Below are 23,640 nucleotides of genomic sequence, written 5' to 3' on the forward strand. Positions count from 1 at the left end.
CGAAGTTCTAGATTTTTGGGGTTACCAGACATCCGGACGGCTTTTCAAAACCCGGCACTTTGTCCAGGTTTTGAAAAGCAGATTGCATCGGGAGGGGCATCTGTGCATGGCCTCGACCGGCAACCAGTGCAGTTCATGAAGAAAATGAGTGATATGATCAGAATTTTTCCAATTGAAAATCAATTGAACGGCTTTATTCTGAATAATACGCAATCTATAAGATTTTGTTGAGTATTAACAAAATAAACAATATTACAATAGTCCAGCTGACTCAAAACTCAAGATTGTACCAGCAAGTTGAACGATGGAACATCAAAGTAAAAATCCTATGCAACAAAAATAACCATGTTTGCCTCATAGATGCTGACGCTGTACATTTCAGTCTCCAAGTCCAAATTCGTGGCCAACGAGACACAGAAATATACTGTTTTATCTCGATGCTCCAGATGTCTCTAAGACTGTTTTTTTTGTTTTTTTGTTTAAAAATCCAGAAATCAATTTGTACCACTGTGCAGCCTGATGTCCTACTAGATCAGTTTGGTAGCAAAAGATCTGCAGGCTAAAATAAGTTTTTAAATTTTTCCATTCAGGGAACCCGCACTGAATAGCCTGCTTCAACTACAACCACCTATATTGTTGAGATTTTAAAATTCCAAATGATTGTTGCAGTTGTGAAAAATCAAGCAGATTTCCATTAGAGAAAACATTATCTAATGTCCAAATTCCTGCCTGCATCCAGTTCTTCCAAGCGATCCCAGCACCGCCTATTTGAATCTTGGAGTTTAACCATAAGGACTGCAAAGTAGATTTCATTATAGGGACATCTGTTAATTTATCAATAAATTTAATTTGTTTTCCAGGTGTCCAATAAAATCACATTGTCCTTAGCATAATTAGGTATTTTAATATTTAATATATGAGACAATCTCATTGGGGACATGATTTTTCACTCAAGATATAGCCAGTCTGGGTAATATTCTAAGAGCTCAGGAAGGATCCAATACATACCTTGACGCATTATATAGGCTTGATGATACCTATAAAAATTGGGAAAATTACCCCACCCTCCGCAATTGGTTTTTGTAGAGATACTAAAGCAATTCTTGCTTTTTTTCCTAGCCAAATATATTTTGTCAGAATACCATTTAGCTTTTTGTGAAAGGACCCTTGAAAATAAATTGGCAACATACCCAGTTGGTAACAAACCACAGGCAATATCATCATTTTGACTGTTTGAACTCTCCCCCACCAAGACAAGTGTAAAGGGTTCCATTGCTCACACATCTCCGTAACCTTTAGTAATAATGATCTTTCATTTATTTTCATCGTGTCTTCCAATGTATTTTTAATCCATATCCCTAGATATTTAATACCATCATCCTTCCAAATAAAAGGAAACTCATCAAGTAAACCTTTTGCACAATGTACATTCAATGGAAGAACCTCTGATTTACTCCAGTTTATTTTGAGCTCAGTTGTTATATGGGAAATAATTTTGTAAACCTACTCAATTTGTAGAATATAAATTCTTAATTACAATCTTTACAATATGTAAAAAAACAAACCATCCTACTCAAACATGTTGTTAATGATAAGAGATACAGAGCTATGAATAGGATGCTTTCTGGATCATTTTACATATGAACCAAATATCAAAACAAATCTGTTATGCCTCAGTACTTGTCAAATCACTGGCTGTTAATCTGAGTCTAGCTGCATAACTTTGTGTTGAATTATATCAACTCTGAAGCAAGACTGATTGGTTGTCTGTTATGTAAACTCAACTCTTTAAATACTTCTGCATTTGATTATGCCATTGGCAGAGTACTTGATCAAGAATATTAAATTAGTCCTGTTACTGAGAATAAACTATGACAGGTAAAAAATGGTTTAGAGAAATTTTATGTACTATGGATAAGAAAAAAAACCCCAACAGTCACATACTCTTTGAGTCTGTCAAGATGGATAGAGTGAGAATGGGGATGGGGATAGGTGAATCTAAATAATACTCTGGTATACTGGATGATCTTCATATGGCTTACTGAAGAAGCCCTGAAGGTTTACTATCTGAGATTATTCTTAAGATAGGGCCTCCTTTAAGAGCTCTTATATATGTTCCCTAGCACTTTTTCCAGTTTTAGAACTGTAATCTCCTGTGCCACATCCTGCAATCAAGTCATGGCCAAAGAGGCTACGGGGAAGATTCTATGTAGTCTTCCTAAATTTAGGCATCTACATTGATTAATGGGCTTAATTGGCACTGATAATTGGTGCTTAATAATAACAAAACAAGAAAACGTCTCTTTGTTTCAAAAATGGCCATTTCTTAGATGTGTTTGTGCACAGTGCATCAATTCTTTTGAACCATTTTTGAAAAAATAAACTGTCCAAAAGAAAAACACATAAAATAAGCCATTGGGATATAGAAGGGTCCATTATTCTTAAAAGACTGGCCGCACTGACATTCCAGCAGAGAAAGCAGTGGAGTTCCCTAAGGGGCACTGACATGAACTTTGCTACAAGTGTACCACAGTGTGATATGGGCCAACCACTAGGCCGTCTCCCAGAAACCTACTTGCTGCTCTAATAGAACTGGCCATAGCATCTAAAGCTGGTATATACTGTTTCATTCATATCTTTGGAGGAAGATGGGAGGGGTCATGCCTTCTTCCCTCTAGTGCTCATCCAGCCAGTTTGGCCACCTTTTTGACTCTTATTTGATATTAAAACAGGTCTAGCTTCAAACATCCAAATTTTGTCCTAGATGTTTTCTTCAATGCTCCTTTTATTGCAGAAAAATGTCCAAATCATAAGCCCGCTCTAATCCTGTTCAAACCATGCCTCCAACATGCCCCATTTGAGACTTAGCTGTATTGCAGACGAATAGCATAGAAAACCATCTACAAAATTGGTTTTAAAAATAGCAATTTGGACATTTTGGTGGGAAAAATGTCCATTTATCCCTTTATGCCACTTATTGGGTGTTTTTCTTTTTTGAAAATGGACCCCATAGTAATATAATAGTGAATATAAAATGGTAAGTTGTTAGAAGAAGGAGAACTTATCGCATCCTATGTTCCTCAAATCAAAATCTACTGTATATCCCATCATTAAGGTATGGGCTCCTTTTACAAAGCCACGCTAGCGGTTTAACGTGCGTAATAGTGTGCGCTAGCCGCTACCGCCTCCTCTTGAGCAGGCAGTAGTTTTTCGGCCAGCGGTTAGCGGGTGATAAAAAGTTGCACGCGTTAAACCTGCTAGCGCAGCTTTGTAAAAGGAGCCCCTTGTGAACTAACATTTTCTCTGTTATGGCCCCTACAATCTGGAATTTGGCCACAAACTAAGAGAAATTACTTTCCTTGATATATTCAAAAGCAGTTTAAAGGCATTTCTTTTTAAAGATATGTACGATGCATGATTGTCCTTTTAAGAACATAAGAACATAAGAAATGCCTTCACCGGATCAGACCATCTTGTCCGGCGATCCGCGCACGCGGTGGCCCATTTAGGTACTCCTTTTTGGAGACCCGGATTTCCCGTATCCCTCAATATGCTTTGCAAGAAGGTGTGCATCCAACTTGCGCTTGAAACTCGGAACAGTAGTCTCCGCCACAACCTCCTCCGGGAGGGCATTCCAAGCGCCAACCACTCGCTGTGTGAAACAGAACTTCCTAACATTTGTCCTAAACCTGCTGCCACTCAGTTTCAGGCTATGACCCCTTGTCCGTGTCACCTCCGAAAATGTTAGTAATGCTATTTCCTGGTCTATTTTATCAAATCCCTTTAATATTTTAAGTCTCTATCAGATCCCCTCGCAATCTTCTCTTCTCAAGGGTGAATAGTCCCAGTTTTCTGAGGCGTTCTTCATAGCTCAAATTTTTCATACCTTTGACTAGTTTCGTGGCTCTCCTCTGCACCCTCTCTAACAGAGTTAAGGACGGGTTATAGAAGCTTGTTCCCTTGTATTTCTAGATAATTTGCCTGCTACCCCTTCTACTTGTTTTTCCCCTCCCCTGTTCTTTTCTATCAAAATATTGTAGTTCTGCCCTGTTACCTTTCGTACCAGTAAGTCATTGTCAGTGTGTATGATTGTCGTTATATCGCAATCTGTTTTTTTTAATGTATTTTTTTATAGTTTCTCTTTTATACTATGTAAAACCGCTTGGAAATTTGATAAGGCAGTATATCAAATTTTTAATAAACCTGAAACCTGAAATATGTGCTGTCTCTGAAATTTCTCAATTGCAAACATTAATGAATTTCTGAAATTTTGGATAATAGAACATGTTAAACCCACAATACAGACTGATACTGTTATACTATCAGAAAATAACTAGTTTTAAAAATTGATTTGCTTGGACATAAGAGCTGATTTATGTTTTTGAATTCATTCTGGACAGTGCAGTGACTATGACCTGGATTATGGAACAGAATGCTTACACTTAGCCCAGAAATACTGTAATAAAAAAGCCAAACTTATTGAAGGATCTCCTGACCTCTGGAAGGTAAGGTAAATTATAACTTTTTTTTTCAGTACCATCTGTATACAGTGGAAAGCTCTTTTACCTTAATTTTGTAGTTCAAATATATGAAACTATCAACTAGCAGGCATAGATGTCTTTATTCCTCCTGTTACACTAGTGAAGAAATACTAACAGAACTGATACTTCTAAAAGTTTATTTTTAACCCCCGCATACCTTTTCCATTATCCTTGGAGGTCCAGCGGGGCATCTCCTTCCGGGCTCGGGGCACACAGGCACGCAGGAGCGAGCTTCTCGAGCTACTGCCCAGCCCTGCACAGCTCGCAGAATGGCTGGTGCCAGATCCCGTGAGAACTGGCAGCAACCATTAAGCAACCAACGCAGGGCCGGGAGCTCGAGAAGCTCGCTCCTGTGTGCCTGTGCATCGTGAGCCCGGAAGGAGGTGCACCACTGCACTACCAAGGATAATAGAAAAGGTACGCGGGGGTAAAAATAAATTATTAGTAATATCGGCCGGGAGACAGGAGGGATCTCTCCTGTCCTGGCCCATCACTAGACCACCAGGTAGAAGAGGAGGTGGGACAGGGTGCAGAGCCTGGCAGGGAGGGGCGACAGGGTGCAATGCAGAGGCAAATGGTGAGGGGGGCTGGCTGCATAGCCTGGTAGGGAGGGGGCTGGTTTCATATCCTGGTAGGGCAGGGAGGAGGTCTGGGTGCAGAACCTGGCAGGGAGGGGGGCTGAGTGCAGAGCCTGGCAAGGGAGGGCTTGAGGGAGAGGACACTGGGTGCAGATCCTGGCAGGGCATAGCACTGGAATAAAAGTCCCCATCTTATATTCGAGTCATCCATTTTTCCTCCTTTATGGGGGGAAAAATGGGGGTCTTGACTTATATTTGAATCGACTTATATTCGAGTATGTACGGTAACCATTTTGTGCTTAGAAATCTAAAAAATAAATATTTGCTTTCATTTCACTTATTTCCAATGGGGAAGTTAGATTCAGATCATGACCAAATCGGGTCGCAACCAAAGTTTTTGAATGAATTATGGTCGTGAGCAGAGGTTCCATTGTAAGTGGGTTTAGCACATGCTAATGTGGGACTGTTTCATATGCTAAGCCCATTTCTAGCTCACTTGGGAAATAGGTCATTTTCAAGCATTTCTTTTTCAGGGCTTGAGCTAACATTCACATTAATGTGGGTAACCTGACCTAAAGAAATTCACAAACGTTAGCCCTGCTGCTATAATCTTCCTATAGAAATATCTCTACAGGAAGGTTATAGTACTGGTTTGAAATGCTGTTGGAAACAACCTGTGAATGACCGAAGGAAGACAGATTGGAGCCAGAATAAGCTTAAGTGTTTAGTTTCATCTTTTTCTTGCTGCTTGGTTTAAGGGACGATTAGTCTATACTGTGCTGCTGTGCGCACTTGCATTCTTGGAGACTTTAATGAAGAAACAGTTTGAAGAATTTTCTAACTGGGAGTTTTTTGTGGCCCATGAAGCTTATCTGGCCATTTTGCTCCCAATTTTTTTTGAATCTCCAAGAAAGCTGTTTTGTGGTTTAGGCTGTAGCAATTTCATAGTTTTTGACTAGCCTACTCTATTCAATGTGGATAAGGCATTGAATTTTGGTGATTTCAATTACCACAAGATTGACTGGTAAAATATTACATCGGGGAGTTCTAGGGAGGTAAAATACCTAGACGTCATAAATGACAGCTTCCTGGAACAACTGGTCCAGGAACTGACAAGAGGGGGAGCTATTTTAGATTTGATCCTTAGTGGACTACAAGGCATAGCAGGAGTTAACTGTGTTGGGTCTGCTGGGAAACAGTGATCAGAACATGATCACATTTGAGCTGATACAAGGAGTGACGTCGCAAAATAAATTACTGTAGAGGTGTTTAATTTTCAAAAGGGTGACTATAATAAAATGAGGAAAATGATAAAAAAAAAAACAACTAAAAGGATCAGTTGTAAAGGTTAGGACTGTAAACTAGGCGTGGATGTTATTTAAAAATACCATCATGGAAGCTCAGACTAGATGTATTCCACGTATCAGAAAAGGTGGAAGAAGAGGAAACGAGAGCCGGTGTGGTTAAAAGGTGAAGTGAAAGAGGCTATTAGAGCCAAAAAAAACACTTTAAAGAATGGAAAAAATATCCGAATGAAAAAAATAAGAAGAGACACAAACATTGGCAAGTTAGATGCAAAGCATTGATAAAGAAAGCTAAGAAAGAATATGAAGAGAAACTTGCAAAAGAGACAAAAACTCATAACAATTTTTTAGGTACATGAGAAGCAGAAAAACTGTGAGGGAATCTGTGGGGCCGTTGAGTGATCAAGAAGCAAAAGGGGTGCTCAGAGAGGATAAGGCCATAGCGGAGAGACTGAATGAATTCTTTGCTTCAGGCTTTATGGAAGAAGATGTAAGAGATCTACCTGAATTGGAAATGGTTTTCAAGGGTGATGATGTGAAGGAACTGAAAGAAATCTCGGTGAATCTGGAAGATGTACTAAGCCAAATTGACAAGTTAAAAAGTGATAAATCACTTGGACCGGATGGTATACATCCCAGGGTACTAAAATAACTCAAACATGAAATTGCTGACCTGTTGTTAGTAATCTGTAACCTGTTGCTAAAATCATCTGTAGTACCTGAAGATTGGAGGGTAGCCAATGTTACGCTGATCTTTAAAGAGGGCTCCAGGGGAGATCTGGGAAATTACAGACCAGTAAGCCTCAGTTCAGTGCCGGGCAAAATGGTAGGAGCAATTATCACATCCTCTGGTAATAGCATTCCAGAGCTTAACTATTTTCTGAGACCCCTAGTCTTTGTATTTTTGATAGAATAAAAAATTGATCCACTTGTACCTGTTCTAAACCACTCAGGGTCTTGTAGACTTCAACCATATCTCTTTTCCAAGCTGATGATCATTTAACCCTACTCTCTGTTTTCTGTCTGATAACCAATTCCTAATCCACAACTGAACATTGCCTCCTATCCCATGATTCTTTAATTTTCTCAGGAACCTCTCATGAGGTACTTTGTCAAAGGTTTATGAAAACCCATTTCATCTTTATCCACATGTTTATTCACACCTTCAAAAAAGTCAAGCAAATTAGTGAGGCAAGATCTCCATCGGCTGAACCCATGCTGACTCCGTCTCATTAAATCATGTTTGTCTATGTGTTTTACAATTTTATTTTTTATAATTGTTTCCACTATTTTGCCTGGCACTGAAGTCAGGCTTATTGGTCTGTAATTTTCTAGATCTCCCCTGGAACCCTTTTTAGAAATCAACATAACATTGGTACTATAGACGATTTTAGTAACAGGTTACAGATCACTAACAGCAGATCAGCAATTTCATGTTTGAGTTCCTTCAGTACCCTAGGATGTATACCATCTGGTCCAGATGATTTATCACTCTTTAATTTGTCTATTTGGCTTAGTACGTCTTCCAGGTTCAACAAGATTTCTTTCAGGTTCTTCACATCATCACCCTTAAAAACCATTTCCGGTTCAGGTAGATCTATTACATCTTCTTCTGTAAAGACCGAAGCAAAGAATTCAGTCAGTCTCTCCGCTATGGCCTTATCCTCCCTGAGCACACCTTTTGCTCTTTGATCATCCAACACCCCACAGAATCCCTCACAGGTTTTCTGCTTTTGATATATCTTTTGTTCTCCAGAAGCTATAATTAATTAAGGGCTCTATTTACAAAGCTGCGGTAGTGATTCCCCCATGACAAATGCACCGAAATCCACTAAATTTTTATGGGCTTCAGTGCATTCATCACAGAATCTTTTGTTTTCAAGTTTGTAGAGATCTGGAATGAACTTCCTGATTCCATTAGGCTTTTAGGCCAGCTGCAATTATTTTGTAAATTCCTGAAAACTTTGTTGTTCTCACAATTTTTAAATGGTTTAACTACAGCCTCAAGGAAATGATAATATTATAGCTGTTTTTCTTATGCTCTTCTTATGTACTGTAGTTTTTAATTAGTTCTTCCTTCTCCTATGTTTTCTGCTATGTACTCTAGTCTTAATTATATGTGAACCGAGTCGTGCTCCAAAGATTAGATTCTAATTACTATTGCAGCTTTACAAAAGGGGACCTAAGAGATTGACAAAATCATATATCTATAATATCTCTTTTGTATAAAAGTGCCTTAATGGTGCAATTTTATTGATTTTACATTCCTTCTTATTCACTTTGATCTAATGAAATTTACTGTCTTTTAGGTAACTTACAAGCGAGATCTATATGCAACAGAATCGATTATTAAGGGTATGTATTTGCCATGTAATTATTAAAAAAACTTTCAAACTAAATCTAAGGGCTTAATAGCACAAGATTTTATTATAAAATTGATGACATTGATGACAATTGATATATTTATATATATATATATATATATATATATATATATATATATATACAAGCATGCAAACCAAACAATGATATTTATTTTTCTAGAAAATTAAATGAATTAATAAAAAGGTAAATAATGCTAAACTTAATGTATAGTGGTTATTCTGCATTGTGAGGTCCTTTTATTAAGGCACGCTAACTGATTTAGCGTGTGCTAAATTCTTAAGGCATCCATTATATTTTATGGATGCCTTAGCATTTAGCATATGCTAAATCGGTTAGCGCACCTTAATATAAGGACCCTTGTTATCAAAGTTGACAAATTATCTGTAGAACTGCTTAAATGTAATTTTCATATTCTGTCATAAGAAGAAAATAATTTTAAAAGTGAAAGTTATTTCCTACACGTTTCAGGATAAGTTTGGACTAAGGGAAGTGATACACTAAAGTGGCGTGCTTGTATAGGAAGGGGTTGCTTGTTGGAGGGCAACGTCAAATATAGTCCCATTTATTTAATTTATATATGTTTTTATATAGTGCCTTCATGTTGTTGAAAACAAAGTTGTTCACAAATTAAGAGTGCGTTTTACAAAGGCATGGTAGCGATTTCCATGCAGCAAATTCAGTTTATATAGGCTGTGTCATATTTGCCACACTGGGACTCGCTACCTAAGCTTTGTAAAAAGGGTCCTAAATCTCCAATCAAAACCTTCTCTTTCCAGCCTTCCTTAATAAAACCTTTAACCATGTCCTTTATACAATTTCATTAATTCATTACCTATCTTGACCTAACCCCTTATTACTGAATGAAACCCCACATACCTATCCTAGTATATCTACTATTCTGATATTATGAATAAAGCCATGTTTAAGTGCTCTACGAATAGACCCATAGAGGGGCATAATCGAAAGAAATGTCTAAGTCTGTTTTGGGCCTAAGTCACTAGTCGCCAAAAGTCAGCAGTGTCTAAAGTCCATTCTCGAAAAATATGTCTAAAATATTTTGTTTTTTCGAGAGTCATCTAACTGTATGTCCAGCTGTTTGATCCTCCAGACCTTTAAGTCCTCTGTCTTTATGCCCCATTCACGTCCAAAAATTTGTCCAAATCAAAAACGCCTAGAAAAGGACCTTTTGGACGTGGGAGGGGCCAGCAAAGTAATGGACTGGACACCTAGACATGGCAACAGAGTAGTGGGGCACCTTACAGGGCACTGCTGCGAACTTCACAAAAAGGGTGCCACATAAAAATCTCACCATAACTCCCTTATAAGGTCATGGTGAGCAAGCATACAACAGAGAGTAAGGAGATAAATATTAAAAAGAACAGCTGACAATTCTGACCCTTATGGAACTCCCACAAGGATCTGTTTCCAATCAGACCTTTCAACACCCCTCTGAACACAAAACAAACAGCCATCCAAAAATGACTTAAACTACTGCAGCACAATCCCTTGGATACAAATGGAATCCAAACATCCTTAACAAAATTTCATGATTTACCATATCGAAAGCAACCAATATATCCAAAAATATCATGAAAATTCACCTCAATCAAAACCAGCTCTAATAGGGTCTATTACAGATAATAACAAACCCCCCTTTTACAAAGCCGCACAACAATAGCACCAAAGCCAAAGCCCATTAATTCCCAATGAACTTTGCTGCAATTATCAAGGGCCACCAAAGTAATTGGCTTTGTAAAAGAGGGCCAATGTTTCCATGGACTGTTTTGGTCTTAAACCAAATTGAAAACCATTTAAGACATTATGCTCAGCCCAAAAAGACTTGTAATTGCAGTAACACAGATTTTTTCCAGGATTTTTGCTAAAAATCTCAAACATGAAATAGGCTGATAATTTGCCAGAACTTCAGAATCTAAATTTTTATTTTTTAATAATGGACAAACCGCTGTACACTTTAAAGTACTAGGCATAATGCCTTTTGACAAAGATCATTTAATCAACGGTGTCAAACATGGAAACATGGCTTTCACTGTAACTAGGGAACAAGAATCCAATGGACATAAAGACAATTTTAGACCATTTATAACCATTTCAATTTACTTGGGTGATACTGGCGTTAAATCTCTACATGGCTCAAATAGACTAGCTAACTCAATAGGTAAAGCCATGCCAGTAAAATAATCTGTAATTTTTCTTTACTTTCAAAGCAAAAGCTTCAGCAAAGCTCTCACATGAAACTGAAAAGCATGAAGACTGAATAGAAGGAGCAGGAAGTCTAGAGACCACTTAAAATAATACCTTAGAGGAGGACAAAGCCTTTGTAATTTTCTGTTCTAAAAATTATTTCTTAGCCTCGATTGCTTTCTGTAAGACTGTAAACAATTCCTAAAATCTTGTAAAGTATAAGCATCAGGATATTTACACCAAGAACGCCTTTTCTAGCATAATTGTTGCTTCAATGATTTAATCTCATCTGAAAACCAAGTAACAACATTTATCTACTTTACTCCAACTTTCTTTAATGAGGGAATAATATCTAAGCATTCTGCCAAAGAATCATAGCATATATCACAAGCCTCATTCAGAGATACAGATACTAAATTATCCACCTTAGGAATCCAAACAGATTTTAACTTTTTCATATTAAACTGTCCTCTACAATATATCAGACATGACACGTTAATCTATACTTTCCTCAAATAAAATAGGACATTTTCCACAAATACAGACATAGAACATAAATCAAACATGGTACAGTCTAAAAAAACATAAATCTAAAATATGTCCTGCTTGATGTGTCGGTGATGAAACAAGTTGTGTCCTTCTAAAACATTTAAACAAGTAGCTACTAAAGATTCAAATCCAACAAGATCTACATGTAGATTAAAATCACCCCCTAGCGGAGAGGTCTAAGATGACGGCAGCAAGGTATTGGCGCTCCTGATCTGACTACGAAGAGGAATATTGAAAATGTTTATCTCAACACTGAAAATGCCTCATTCTAAATGCAAGGGAATTGTTTGAACTGACACTTCGACAGCGAGAACTTCTTCTCCTGTGCAGTGGTCAATTCTTGAGTATGCCACCACCGCCACGGGTCCCAATGTGGTGTCTGGAGAGGAGTCAGCAGAGCAGTTTCCGGTAGGGAGAGGGACCAAAGACTTAGGACTGGAAACATCGTTGTCTCCACCGGAAGCTGCTCCACCACCATGCCCTGCTCCTACCAAGGCTCAATTTGGGGAGCCCTGCCAGGAGCTGTTTGAAGAGGATGCCCCAATTTGAGGGTCAGTAGCCCTGAGAATACTGAGAGAGCAGGTAGATTTGGGAACTAGCATGGAGGCTTGTTCTCAGTTGGTGAAACCTACCGTGGTGATCCTAGATAGCATCTGTGAGGTGCTCTCGAAGCTGAACACTACAATTACCAACTCTTCGCAGGAAGTAGCGACTAGTGAGTACTGTGGATGTAGTGGGAAAAAAATTAGATGGTACTAAAGAAGAGTTTCTATTGAATTAAAGCAAGTTAAAGATAGAATGGAGAGCCTTCAAACTATCATTAGAAATTGTAAAAGATAAAGATTTGCTAGGCAGGAAGGTTGAAAAAAATATAGAAATTTGTCTTCTGAATTTTCCAAAATCTTTGGTTATGACTCCTATGGAAATATTTAAGTATCTTATTGAAGTTTTGAGAATTTCCCTTGAAGCTATTACACAATTGAATCATATATATTATATGCCTCGAAAGAAAAACATAGGAGCTAACCCAGAGACAGAAGTATTGAATTCAACAGAAAGAGAACCTTTAAATGTTATGGAAAAGAGTATAGATGTTCCCAGATGTAACCAGACAAACAGAAAGCGGAGGAAATTGTTTCTGGCAATGCAAACTGAAACATTAACTTTGGGTGCCTCATTTCTTTTGGCTTATCCTTGGCAGCATATGGTTAAATATTGGGATCTCCCTGCCACGATAAGTATAGTGGCTGCAGCTGTAACGGCCAGTTCCCCCCTCAAACGAACACGGCAGGAGGATGCCCAATCCCTCCTGCCCGGAACACCCCTGAACACCCCGCACCCCTCCCCAAAGATTGCTGGCAGGAGGGTACCCAATCCCTCCTGCCGGGACACCCCGCAACACCCCACACCCCTCCCCAAAGATCGCCGGCAGGAGGGTGCCCAATCTCTCCTGCAAGAACACCCTGCATCCCTCCCCGAAGATCACTGGCAGGAGGGGTACCTAACCACCAGTCCCCCCCTCGAACGAACGCGGCAGGAGGATGCCCAATCCCTCCTGCCCGGAACACTCCCCAAACAGCCTGCATCCCTCTCCGAAGATCGCCGGCAGGAGGGTGCCCAATCCCTCCTGCCAGAACACCCCATGAAGATCGTGGAATCCCTCCCTGGACCCCCACTTTCTCTGCCCCCACCAATGAAACTCCCAACACCCCCCTCCTCGGATCCCCCTGCTAACCTTGAAAGTTGGCTGGCTGGCCGGGTCTTCCCACCGTCTGGCCCACCTCCATTGAAATGAGGTGGACCTGCCCCTTTCCGGTCCATCTCAGAGGAGCTAAGCCCTGATTGGCCCATGCACCTAAGGCTCCTCCTATGGGTGGAGCCTTAGGCACATGGGCCAACCTCGGGGTGTTCGAGGGTGTTCCTGCGGGAGGGATTGGGTACCCTTCTACTGGCGATCTTCAGGGAGGAGTGCGGAGGTGTTCAGGGGGTGTTCCAGATAGGAGGAATTGAGCACCCTCCTGCCTTGTTTGGGGGGGCACTGGCAGCTGCGGCCGCTATACTTATCTCGGCAGGGAGATTCCTTGCTGCGATAAGTGTAGCAGTCGCGCCTACTTACAATGTAAGCTGACATTTTGCTTGCTTACATTGTACGCGTTTCCCACTGGCCTAGGGAGATATGTATGGCCGCCTAGGTTCACCTAAGGCTACGCCTAGCCTTAAATGAGTTTAGGCAGGCTTGCAGTAGCCCTTATAGCATTCAGGAGGCTGCTTCTCCTGTCACTACTGTCAAGGCTCTGCCCCGACTCAATCGCTTTTAAGTCAGAGTTTGCATGCAAATGATTTGCACCTCCGTGCAAATCATTTGCATGCAAACTTGATAGTGAATCAATCGCTGTTTTTTTTTTAAACTTTATTTAGTTTTTAATGCCAACAAAAAGTGCATTACAATTTATATACAAATAATATAATCAACCAAGCACTTATAATCAATCAGAATCTATACAAAAGAAAAAAATTCCCTCCCCCATCCATCATTACCATCAGGAATAATACAAAAACAAAAGATATACCCCCCTCCCGATCTCTTCCCTCCTCAATCGCTGTTTTAAAATCGGCCAACAGTGATTGACTCCCTATCCTTTAATGAATCTAGGCCTAAATCAAGCATAGATGTTATTTAAAAATCAAAAAAGAATAATACAAGCAGAATAGCAAAATAAATAAAAAAAAACACCAAAAGGTATTCACTTTTTAAAGCCTCACTCTGAGATAAATTAAGCAAGGGTCCTACTACGGAGAAAAGACCTCAGTGTTCCCTAAGTGTGAACTTGGGAAACTGCTATGACAAATACCATCATGGAAGCCCAGACAAGATGTATTCCATGTATTAAAGGTGGAAAGAAGAGAGAATGAGAGTTGGCATGGTTAAAAAGTGAAGTGAAAGAGGCTATTAGATCCAAAAGAACAAATTTTAAGAATGGAAAAAGGATCCGAATAAAGAAAAGAAGCAACTTAAGCACTGACAAGTTAGATGCTAAAGCACTGATAAAGAGAATATGAAGAGAAACTTGCTAAAGAAGCAAAAAATTTAGTAACAACTTTTTCAGGTACATCAGAAGCAGAAAACTTGTGAAGGAATCCATGGTACCACTGGATCACCAAGGAGCAAAAGGGGCACTCTGAGAGGCTAAGGTCATAGCAGAAAAACTGAATGAATTATTTGCTTCAGTCTTTATGGAACATGTAGACAAACATGGTTTAATGGGTCAGAGTCAACATGGGTTCAGCCAAGGGAGGTCTTGCCTCACCACTTTGCTTCATTTCTTTGAAGGTGTGACTAAATATGGGTGTCAGGTCAAAAGCACGCCGGGACAAAGGCGCGCGTAGACAATTGAGCGCAGTGCGGAGGTGCGCGCCGCAGAAAATTACTGTTTTTACGGCTCCAAGGGGGGAGGGGTGTGTGGGGGGGAACCCCCCACTTTACTTAATAGAGATCGTGCCGCGTTGTGGGGGCGTTGTGGGGTGTGTGGGGGGTTGTAACCCCCCACATTTTACTGAAAACTTCACTTTTTCCCTGTTTTTAGGGAAAAAGTTAAGTTTACAGTAAAATGTGGAGGGTTACAACCCCCCAAACCCCCCACAACGCCGGCGCGATCTCTATTAAGTAAACTGGGGGGGCTCCCCAACAAAACCCCCCATTGGAGCCCCTAAAAACTGTAATTTTCTTCGGCATGCGCCTCTTTCTTGCACTCAGTTGTCGGCGCGCGCCTTTGTCTTTCGCAGGGTTGTCTATGAACCCTAAATATGTGAATAAAGGCAAGCTGGATGATGTAGTGTATCTAGATTTTCAGAAAGCTTTTGACAAAGTTCCTTATGAGAGACTCGTCAGAAAATTAAAGAGTCATGGGATAGGAGACAATGTTCAGTTGTGGATTAGGAATTTTTTATTGGATAGAAAACAAAGTTTAAAGTTAAATGGCCATTTTTCTTAGTGGAGGAGGGTAAATAGTGGCGTGCCACAGGGATCTGTACTTGGACCGATGCTATTTAACATATTTATAAATGATCTGGAAATTGGAACAACAAGTTTGTTTATTTAAGATTTGATATACCACTCCTGCATTTTACTGACCTAAGCGGTTTACAATGTATCAAACTAAAATGAAATTAGGTATTTGAGAAAAATTACCCTATCTATCTTGAAGGCTCCCCAAATAGCTAAAGTACCTGATTAAAATTAAAATATGTAATACATTTCTAAGATCAAAAATCAAAGAAATAGAAAAGAGACGGCTAAGGTAGGGATATGATTGAGGTGAGTGCCATAGAACAGGTAAGAGAATTGATTTTTTTTCACCCTTTCAAAATGAATGGGAGAAAATATTTTTTTTACTCAAAGAATAGTTAAGTTCTGGAACTCATTGCCAGAGGATGTGATTACAGCAATTAGCTGGGTTTAGGAAAGGTTTGGATAAGTTACTGGAGGAAAGTCCATAGTCTGCTATTGAGATAGGCATGGGGGAAGCTTGGCAGCATGGAATGTTGCTTCTATTTGGGTTTCTGCTAGCTACTGTGACCTGGCTTGGCCACTGTTATAAACAGGAAACTGGGCTAGATGGGACCATTGGCTTGACCCAGTATAGCTATTCTTAGGTTCTAGCTGCCAATTATAATTGACATGCTTAAAGGCTTCTGGGAACACTTTATAAAACATATTATGAAAACAAAGTGTATTGCACTAGGCAAAACAGAGCTAGTAAGTTCCTCTTGGTAGGATATTCCTCACAGACCATTGGCGACTTCGTATCAGTATATCTAAAAGAAATAAAGGACTGTCGTATGGAGATGCATGGCAAACTATTATCGAGTGAATATATCTAGTTCATATTTTGATGATATGCTTATTTCTTTGTCATTCTCTAAAATGTTACACATCTGCAAACTAACAAGCTCCAGGGAGTTTTATGAAACACAAATAGAACTTTAGCAGTTAGCTAAATAGGATATGGCAGACAAAAACGGAATCAGCTAGACTAAACTGATGTAGGTAAGAATGAAAAACAAAACATTCATGCTACAGTGTAGCAAGTAAAAGCCCTAATGAGTCACTAAGGTCTTAAACTCGTTAGTTTTAAAATCTACAGCAGAGGTGCCCACACTTTTTTGGCTTGCGAGCTACTTTTAAAATGACCAAGTCAAAATGATCTACCAACAATAAAAAACACAAAGCACACTGTATGCAGAGAAAATGTTAATTATCATTTATATTCGTTTCTTTTTTCAAAGAGATCAAGGCAGATGACTTTAAAATATGCAACGTCACCTCAATAACAACTATACAAAAATAGACAAATATACCCCCTCCTTTTTACTAAACCATGATAGCGGTTTTTAATGCAGGGAGTTGCACTGAACGCCCCATGTTGCTCTCGACACTCATAGACACCCTGCGCTAAAATCCGCTACTGCAGTTTAGTAAAAGGGGGGCCATAGTGCAAAATATAGACAGTAAATATAAATTCTCAAAACGGACACATTTTGATTAATAATTGAAAATAAAATCATTTTTCCTACCTTTGTTGCCTGGTGATTTCATGAGTCTGGTTGCACTTTCTTCTTCTGACTGTCCAACTTTTTCTTCCTCTCTCCCTGCCTCCTCCCCATTCTTTCTTTCTTTCTTTCTGTCTCCCTGTCTTTCTACCCAAGCCGCCACTGCTGCCGTCATCTGGGAACAGGCTGCCAAGATGCCATTGCCACCGAGTTCTCCCTGCTCCCCTGATGCTGTAACAGGCCAGCAGCCTTCCTCTTGATGTCAATTCTGACATCGGAGAGGAAGTTCCGGGCCAGCCAGGCAGCGATTACCACATCCTCTGGCAATGCATTCCAGAGCTTCACTATTCTCCGAGTGAAAAAAAAAAATTCCTCCTATTGGTTTTAAAAGTATTTCCCTGTAACTTAATCGAGTGTCCCCTAGTCTTGGTAATTTTTGACAGAGTGAAAAATCAATCAACTTGTACCTGTTCGACTCCACTCAGGATTTTGTAGACTTCAATCATATCTCCCCTCAGCCATCTCTTTTCCAAGCTGAAGAGCCCTAACCGTTTTAGTCTTTCCTCATACGAGAGAAGTTCCATCCCCTTTACCATCTTGGTTGCTCTTCTTTGAACCTTTTCTAGTGCCACTATATCTTTCTTGAGATAAGAAGACTAGAATTGAATGCAGTACTCCAGATGAGGTCGCACCATGGAGTGATACAGGGGCATTATGACATTCTTAGTCTTATTAACCATCCCTTTTTAAATAATTCACAGCATCCTGTTTGCTCTTTTGGCCGCCATCACACATTGGGCGGAAGATTTCATCATATTGTCTATGATGACATTCAGATCCTTTTCTTGGGGGCTAATCCCCAAGGTGGACCCTAGCATCCAGTAACTGTGATTCAGGTTATTCTTCCCAATGTGCATCACTTTGCATTTGTCAACATTAAATTTCATCTGCCATTTGGATGCCCAGTCTTCCAATTTCCTATGGTCTCCTTCAATTTTTCACAATCTGCATGAGTTTCAACAACTTCGAACAGTTTAGTGTCATCTGCAAATTGAATCACCTCACTCGTCGTTCCAATTTCCAGAGTATTTATAAATAATTTAAATAGCACCAGTCCCAGTACAGATCCCTGTGGCACTCCACTGTTTACTCTCCTCCATTGAAAAAAATTATCATTTAACCCTACCCTCTGTTTTCTATTTGATAACCAATTCCTAATCCACAACTGAACTTTGCCACCTATCCCATGACACTTCAATTTTCTCAGGAGCCTCTCGTGAGGAACTTTATCAAAAGCTTTCTGAAAATCTAGATACACTATATCAACCGGCTGGTGGTTCAGCGATGTACTGGGCAAGAACGAGCTTTGCATGCTCCTGCCACATGCTGAGCCCCTCTAAATGACTGCTGTGTATTCTTGCGGTCCAGCGATGTACCGGGCAGAAGTGAACTTTATGTGCTCCTGTCAGGCACTGAGCTGCTCGCTGAATGGCTGCCACCAGTTCTCACGGGACTCGTGAGAACTGGCGGCAGCCATTCAGTGAATGACTCAGGGCCGGGCAGGAGCGCAAAAAGCTCGCTCATGCCTGGTACACTGCTGGGCCGTGAGATCTCGAGGCAGTCATTCAGGGAGGGGAGCAGCATGTGGCAGGAGCATGCAAAGCTCGCTCCTGCCCAGTACACCGCTGGACCATCAGGTTGGACAGAGTGTAGAACTTGGCAGGGAGGGAGGGGGCACAGGGTGGAGAGCCTAGAAGGGAGGGAGGGGAAACAGGTGGAGAGGCAGGCAAAGCAGAGAGTGAGGGGGGCTGGGTGCAGATCCTTTGCAGAGCAGGGCACATAAATATTACCCCCCTCCCCGCTTATGTTCGAGTCAACCTTTTTTCCTCCTCTTTTGGGGGAAAAAGGGTACATTGTCTTATATTCGAGTATATACGGTATATGGGACACCTCCCCGACCTCATCCCTTCCCTTGAATCCATTTCCTCTCACCTGACATAAAAGGTTCCCAGTCTCTCCCACAATATCATTACCCAGCCCTGATCCCCTTCTCCCAAATTATACGTGTAGCCTGCGTGTCAGTGAAGGTCATGTACATAGCTTATGTGTTAACTTATGTGACTTATTAGTGAGATGTGCTTTGTTGTATTTTACAGTAAAAAATTCCCTGGAATGGCCCATGCAGGATTAAATAAGGCCATGTTGGGCAATATTTTAACCTGCTTTAATAATGATTTTTAAGACCTCTTTAACTGTGATTGTGTCTGTTTCTACAATCTCCTTCATCTGGGATTTATCATACTGCTTGCCTACTTATTTCTTGATACATATCACAGAATTATTTTAACAGTTGAATTTTTAGAATTCTAAGGAAACAAAATTCCTTTATAGCTAATAAATAGGTAAGATTTGACGAAAAGCAATTGCTTTTCTTTGGAAAATTTGGTTATACTATATCTCTGAACAAAGTTGCAACGCTAATTGTGGCTGAGATAGTGTAAAAAAAGTTCTTAGACTAAAATGAAATATAGCCCTATCCCATGCCATGCCACCCCACCCCTGCCCACCAGAAAAAGACAGCAGTAGAGACAAATTATATTATACAAATACAAATGGTATTTGTTTAAACCATTTATAATCTGCCAATTTAGATAAATCTAACAAGAGCTATAGCAGGCAGTATAATGTTTTATTCCAGTAATTAAAATAAAGGCAATGCTCAGCCCAGCACATAGTTTTAGTGTGTGTATGTTGTATATGCCAATATATTAAAGCTGTATTACTTCTGGCAATAACCAGCAGTAACATTAATGATTTCTGTGTGTTTGGGCATGCATAGCGGGTTTGGGTGGGCTCAGCAAGTTTCTGCGGCAGAAGTACAATACTTCTTTGTGATGTAGGTGGTTTTATGAATATTTACAAAGCAATCATCAAACAAAACGTCTGCTATTCAAATTTAGTGCAGCTTTTTCACTGGCACCATTGCTGGAAGCCTTTATTCAGTGCAGTTTTATTTCATTAAATATTACGTAAGCTAATAAAGATAAGAAGATGGAAAGTGTTTCAGAAACACTTCCTTATTTGGAAAATGCTAAATTGTTTATCATTGTTTAGTCTGAAAGTAACAATTAACATTATAAAAGCCCCAAAGATAGAACATTGAGGATGGGGAATTAAGACTTCTAGATTGGGACATGCTCAATTCCCCTTGTATTTTAAAATGCAGGGATTCCTACAGATAAAACATGAAATCTTATGTAAAATCCCTATATATAGATACTGTATAAATAAAATACATGGGATTAAGAAGAATTAATCCTTAATCCCCTATTTAAAGCAAGTATTAAAAATCCCCCAAACTGTGTACTTTTGAGCTGGTATAAAATCCAATGGGGAGATTTGTTTGCATATACAGTACATGTATTCCTGTTGTTAGATGGAGGAAATACACATGTAGATTTCAGCCTATCCAAACCATGCCCACTTGTGGGGAAGTGGAGATGCTGGATCATGGGAGTGGTGTTGAGGTACCATCTTGATCCACTCCTAGGTGCTGTGCTTGGCTGAAAATTTGCTTAGGGTATCCAGTACCCAAGGGCCAACCCTGACTAGGGGCTCAATATTCAAATGAAGTTATACGTTTAACAGCTACTTTTCAACATATATGAGGTATATGTAATTGCTTCAGCATTATTTGGATAGTGTTGGGGCAGATTTAAGGTAGAGTGACTAGCTATACATATAAACGGTGATATTCAGGCCTAAAGTTGATGGCTTATCTGTACTGATAGCAGATGACCTATCACCACTTACAGTAGCTGCTGGTGGTGACTGTTTAACATATATTCAGTGATGTTGGCTATCTATAAAGTGGTACTGATTATACATAATTTTTGATGTGATCTGTCCTACATTTTAAAAATTACTGCTGAAGATCGACTTGTATGTTTTTGGTTGAAAATCACCTGGAGTCTATGTGGCTACAACTTAGCCAGCTAGGCAGAGGGCACTTGACTTTTGGCATCTCAGCTTAGTACTAGCCAGCTAAAACTTCCCAGTTAAAGAATATCCTCCTCAAGCTAGTAATCCCCATCCCACATTCCCAGTTTTGAAAAAGGTCTTCCTTACAACCCATACCCCAATCTCCAGAGCCCCTTCCTCCCAAAAACAGTTTTTAGGCTTGAAATGGGAGAAGGACGATATTCAGCTATTCTTATCTCTTGGACCTTAGAAATACCAATATGATTGCACATATTAATGATAATTTGAAATGCTTGACTGATTAGATCCATAGTAATAAACTCATCCACAACCCACAAAAATCAAGTTGTGGTTTTTTTTCCCCCTAACTCTCCCTCAGTAACACTACCTATTAAGCTCTGCTCTACTATAATCCCACTAAGCTCTACTATGAAGGACTTGTGGCTCAATACCTCACCAACTACCTATTTGACCATAATATACTTCACTCCTCTCAATCAGGATTTAGATCTCACCACAGCACGGAAACACTACTAGCAACACTACTAGACATAGCCCGACAACACCTCAGTAAAGGACACAGGATCCTAATTATCCAACTGGATCTTTCCGCCGCCTTCGATCTAGTCGATCACACCATATTACTCCAGATACTTGATGCAATCGGGATCTCAGGGGTGGTTTACAATTGGTTCCAAGGATTCCTTAAAACAAGAACGTACAGAGTTAAGACAAACAACACGAAATCTAACTCATGGTCAAATCCATGCGGAGTCCCGCAGGGGTCACCACTATCGCCCATTCTATTCAATCTCTTCATCTCCTCCCTCGGCACCACTCTAGACAACCTAAATGTAACATCATTCAGCTACGCAGATGACATAACTATTCTCCTCCCCTTTGAAATCCAAGATCACACCTCAACAAGACACCTGGAAATAATTCTGGATGAAGTAGAAAAATGGATGACAAACCACAAACTGAAACTAAACTCGGACAAAACCAAATTCCTAATGCTTGAAACGGACAAAAACCCATCCATAACAGGCCTAGAAATTAAAGCAACCAAATACCCAATCCAGACCTCACTCAGAATCTTGGGAGTGCTGATAGACAGAAGCTGCACTATGCAGACCCAGATCAACAAAACTACCCAAAAAGCATTCTTCACAATGCGCAACTTAAGAAAAATAAGGAAATTCTTTGACAAAGAACACTACAGGATAATTGTACAATCCCTGATACTAGGTCTCGTGGACTACTGCAATATCCTTTATCTACCATGCCCCACAAACATGATCAAAAAACTTCAAACCGTTCAGAACACAGCCCTTAGACTAATTTACTCACTCGGAAAATTTGACCACATCACCAATGCCTACCTAGACTCACACTGGCTACCGATTCGAGCCAGAATTCAATTCAAACTATACTGTCTACTCTTCAAAGTAATTAACGGTACTGCACCCACCTACCTAAATGACCGCCTAAACCGTAACCTTCCAACCAGAACAAGAAGAACACTGACATCATTCACATACCCACCACTCAAGGGTACTCACCGCAAAAAGCTTTATGATAGCCTCCTGGCAACACATGCTGCAAAACTCGAACCTTCCATCACCAGATTGTTAACCACAACATCAGACCTCAAGACATTCCGTAAAGAAATCAAAACACTGCTGTTCAAAAAATATATACAATCTACCTAACCTCCCTCACCCCATCCCCCAAGAAACCAAAACACTGCCGTCCAAAACATCTTCCGATGTTATTAAGTCTTTACTATCATTCTGTTATTAAGTCTCTATCCTCAAACTGTATTCTCTATTGTCATGTACCATCCTGGAAATGTCCAGTTCTCTTCTTATGTAATCCGCTTTGAACCGCAAGGTACAAGCGGAATAAAAATCACTAATGTAATGTAATGTAATGTAATGTATGATGATTTTAGGTTTCACATACAAATTTCAACGCTAATTAAAAAATGTTTCTTCAAACAGACCACTAATATTCCCATCTACCCTGAACATATTAATTCACTCTCTTGTTATCAGCCAATTGGATTACTGAAACACTGTATATAATGGTGTTACAACAAAAGACATATGGCGACTACAAATAATACAAAATATTGCAATAAAGCTGATTCCGTGTGCATGAAAATTTGATCATGTCGCCCATTGGCTACCACTATCTTGCCGCATCATCTATAACATTTACAATTGTAGAATTTCCCCCTAAATATCTGGCCACTCATGCTGATACCAGCTTTTCCATCTGTTTCACTGCAGCTTTTGCTATAGTTTCTGATGTAAAAATGCAAGTACTGCTGATTACTTATCTGTGCTTTCCTCCATTTCCATTGGCATGCAGACAACCTTTTACAACAAGTTTGTATTATTACTGACATGAAAGAAGATACTGTCCAAGTAGGCTTCTTGCTGCATGAGATTTTGAAAACCCAAGTAAAAGTAAGTATAGTACTTTGAATGTTACTACATTAAGCATATATTATTGTCTTTTTAAAATTGCTTTCTACAGTTAGGA

General features: G+C 39.7%; 1 protein-coding gene across 1 annotated transcript in view; it reads left to right on the plus strand.

Moving 5' to 3' along the window:
- CRPPA (CDP-L-ribitol pyrophosphorylase A) overlaps positions 1 to 23,640 on the plus strand; it is a 150,974-nt gene that overhangs the window by 24,992 nt on the left and 102,342 nt on the right. Inside the window, exons 4-6 of the mRNA XM_033930977.1 lie at positions 4,401 to 4,505; positions 8,733 to 8,778; positions 23,467 to 23,564. Of these exons, the coding sequence (XP_033786868.1) occupies positions 4,401 to 4,505; positions 8,733 to 8,778; positions 23,467 to 23,564 (249 nt within the window). The remainder of the gene's footprint in view (positions 1 to 4,400; positions 4,506 to 8,732; positions 8,779 to 23,466; positions 23,565 to 23,640) is intronic.

Source organism: Geotrypetes seraphini, chromosome 2 (assembly GCF_902459505.1).
Source record: "Geotrypetes seraphini chromosome 2, aGeoSer1.1, whole genome shotgun sequence".
Taxonomy (NCBI): domain Eukaryota; kingdom Metazoa; phylum Chordata; class Amphibia; order Gymnophiona; family Dermophiidae; genus Geotrypetes; species Geotrypetes seraphini.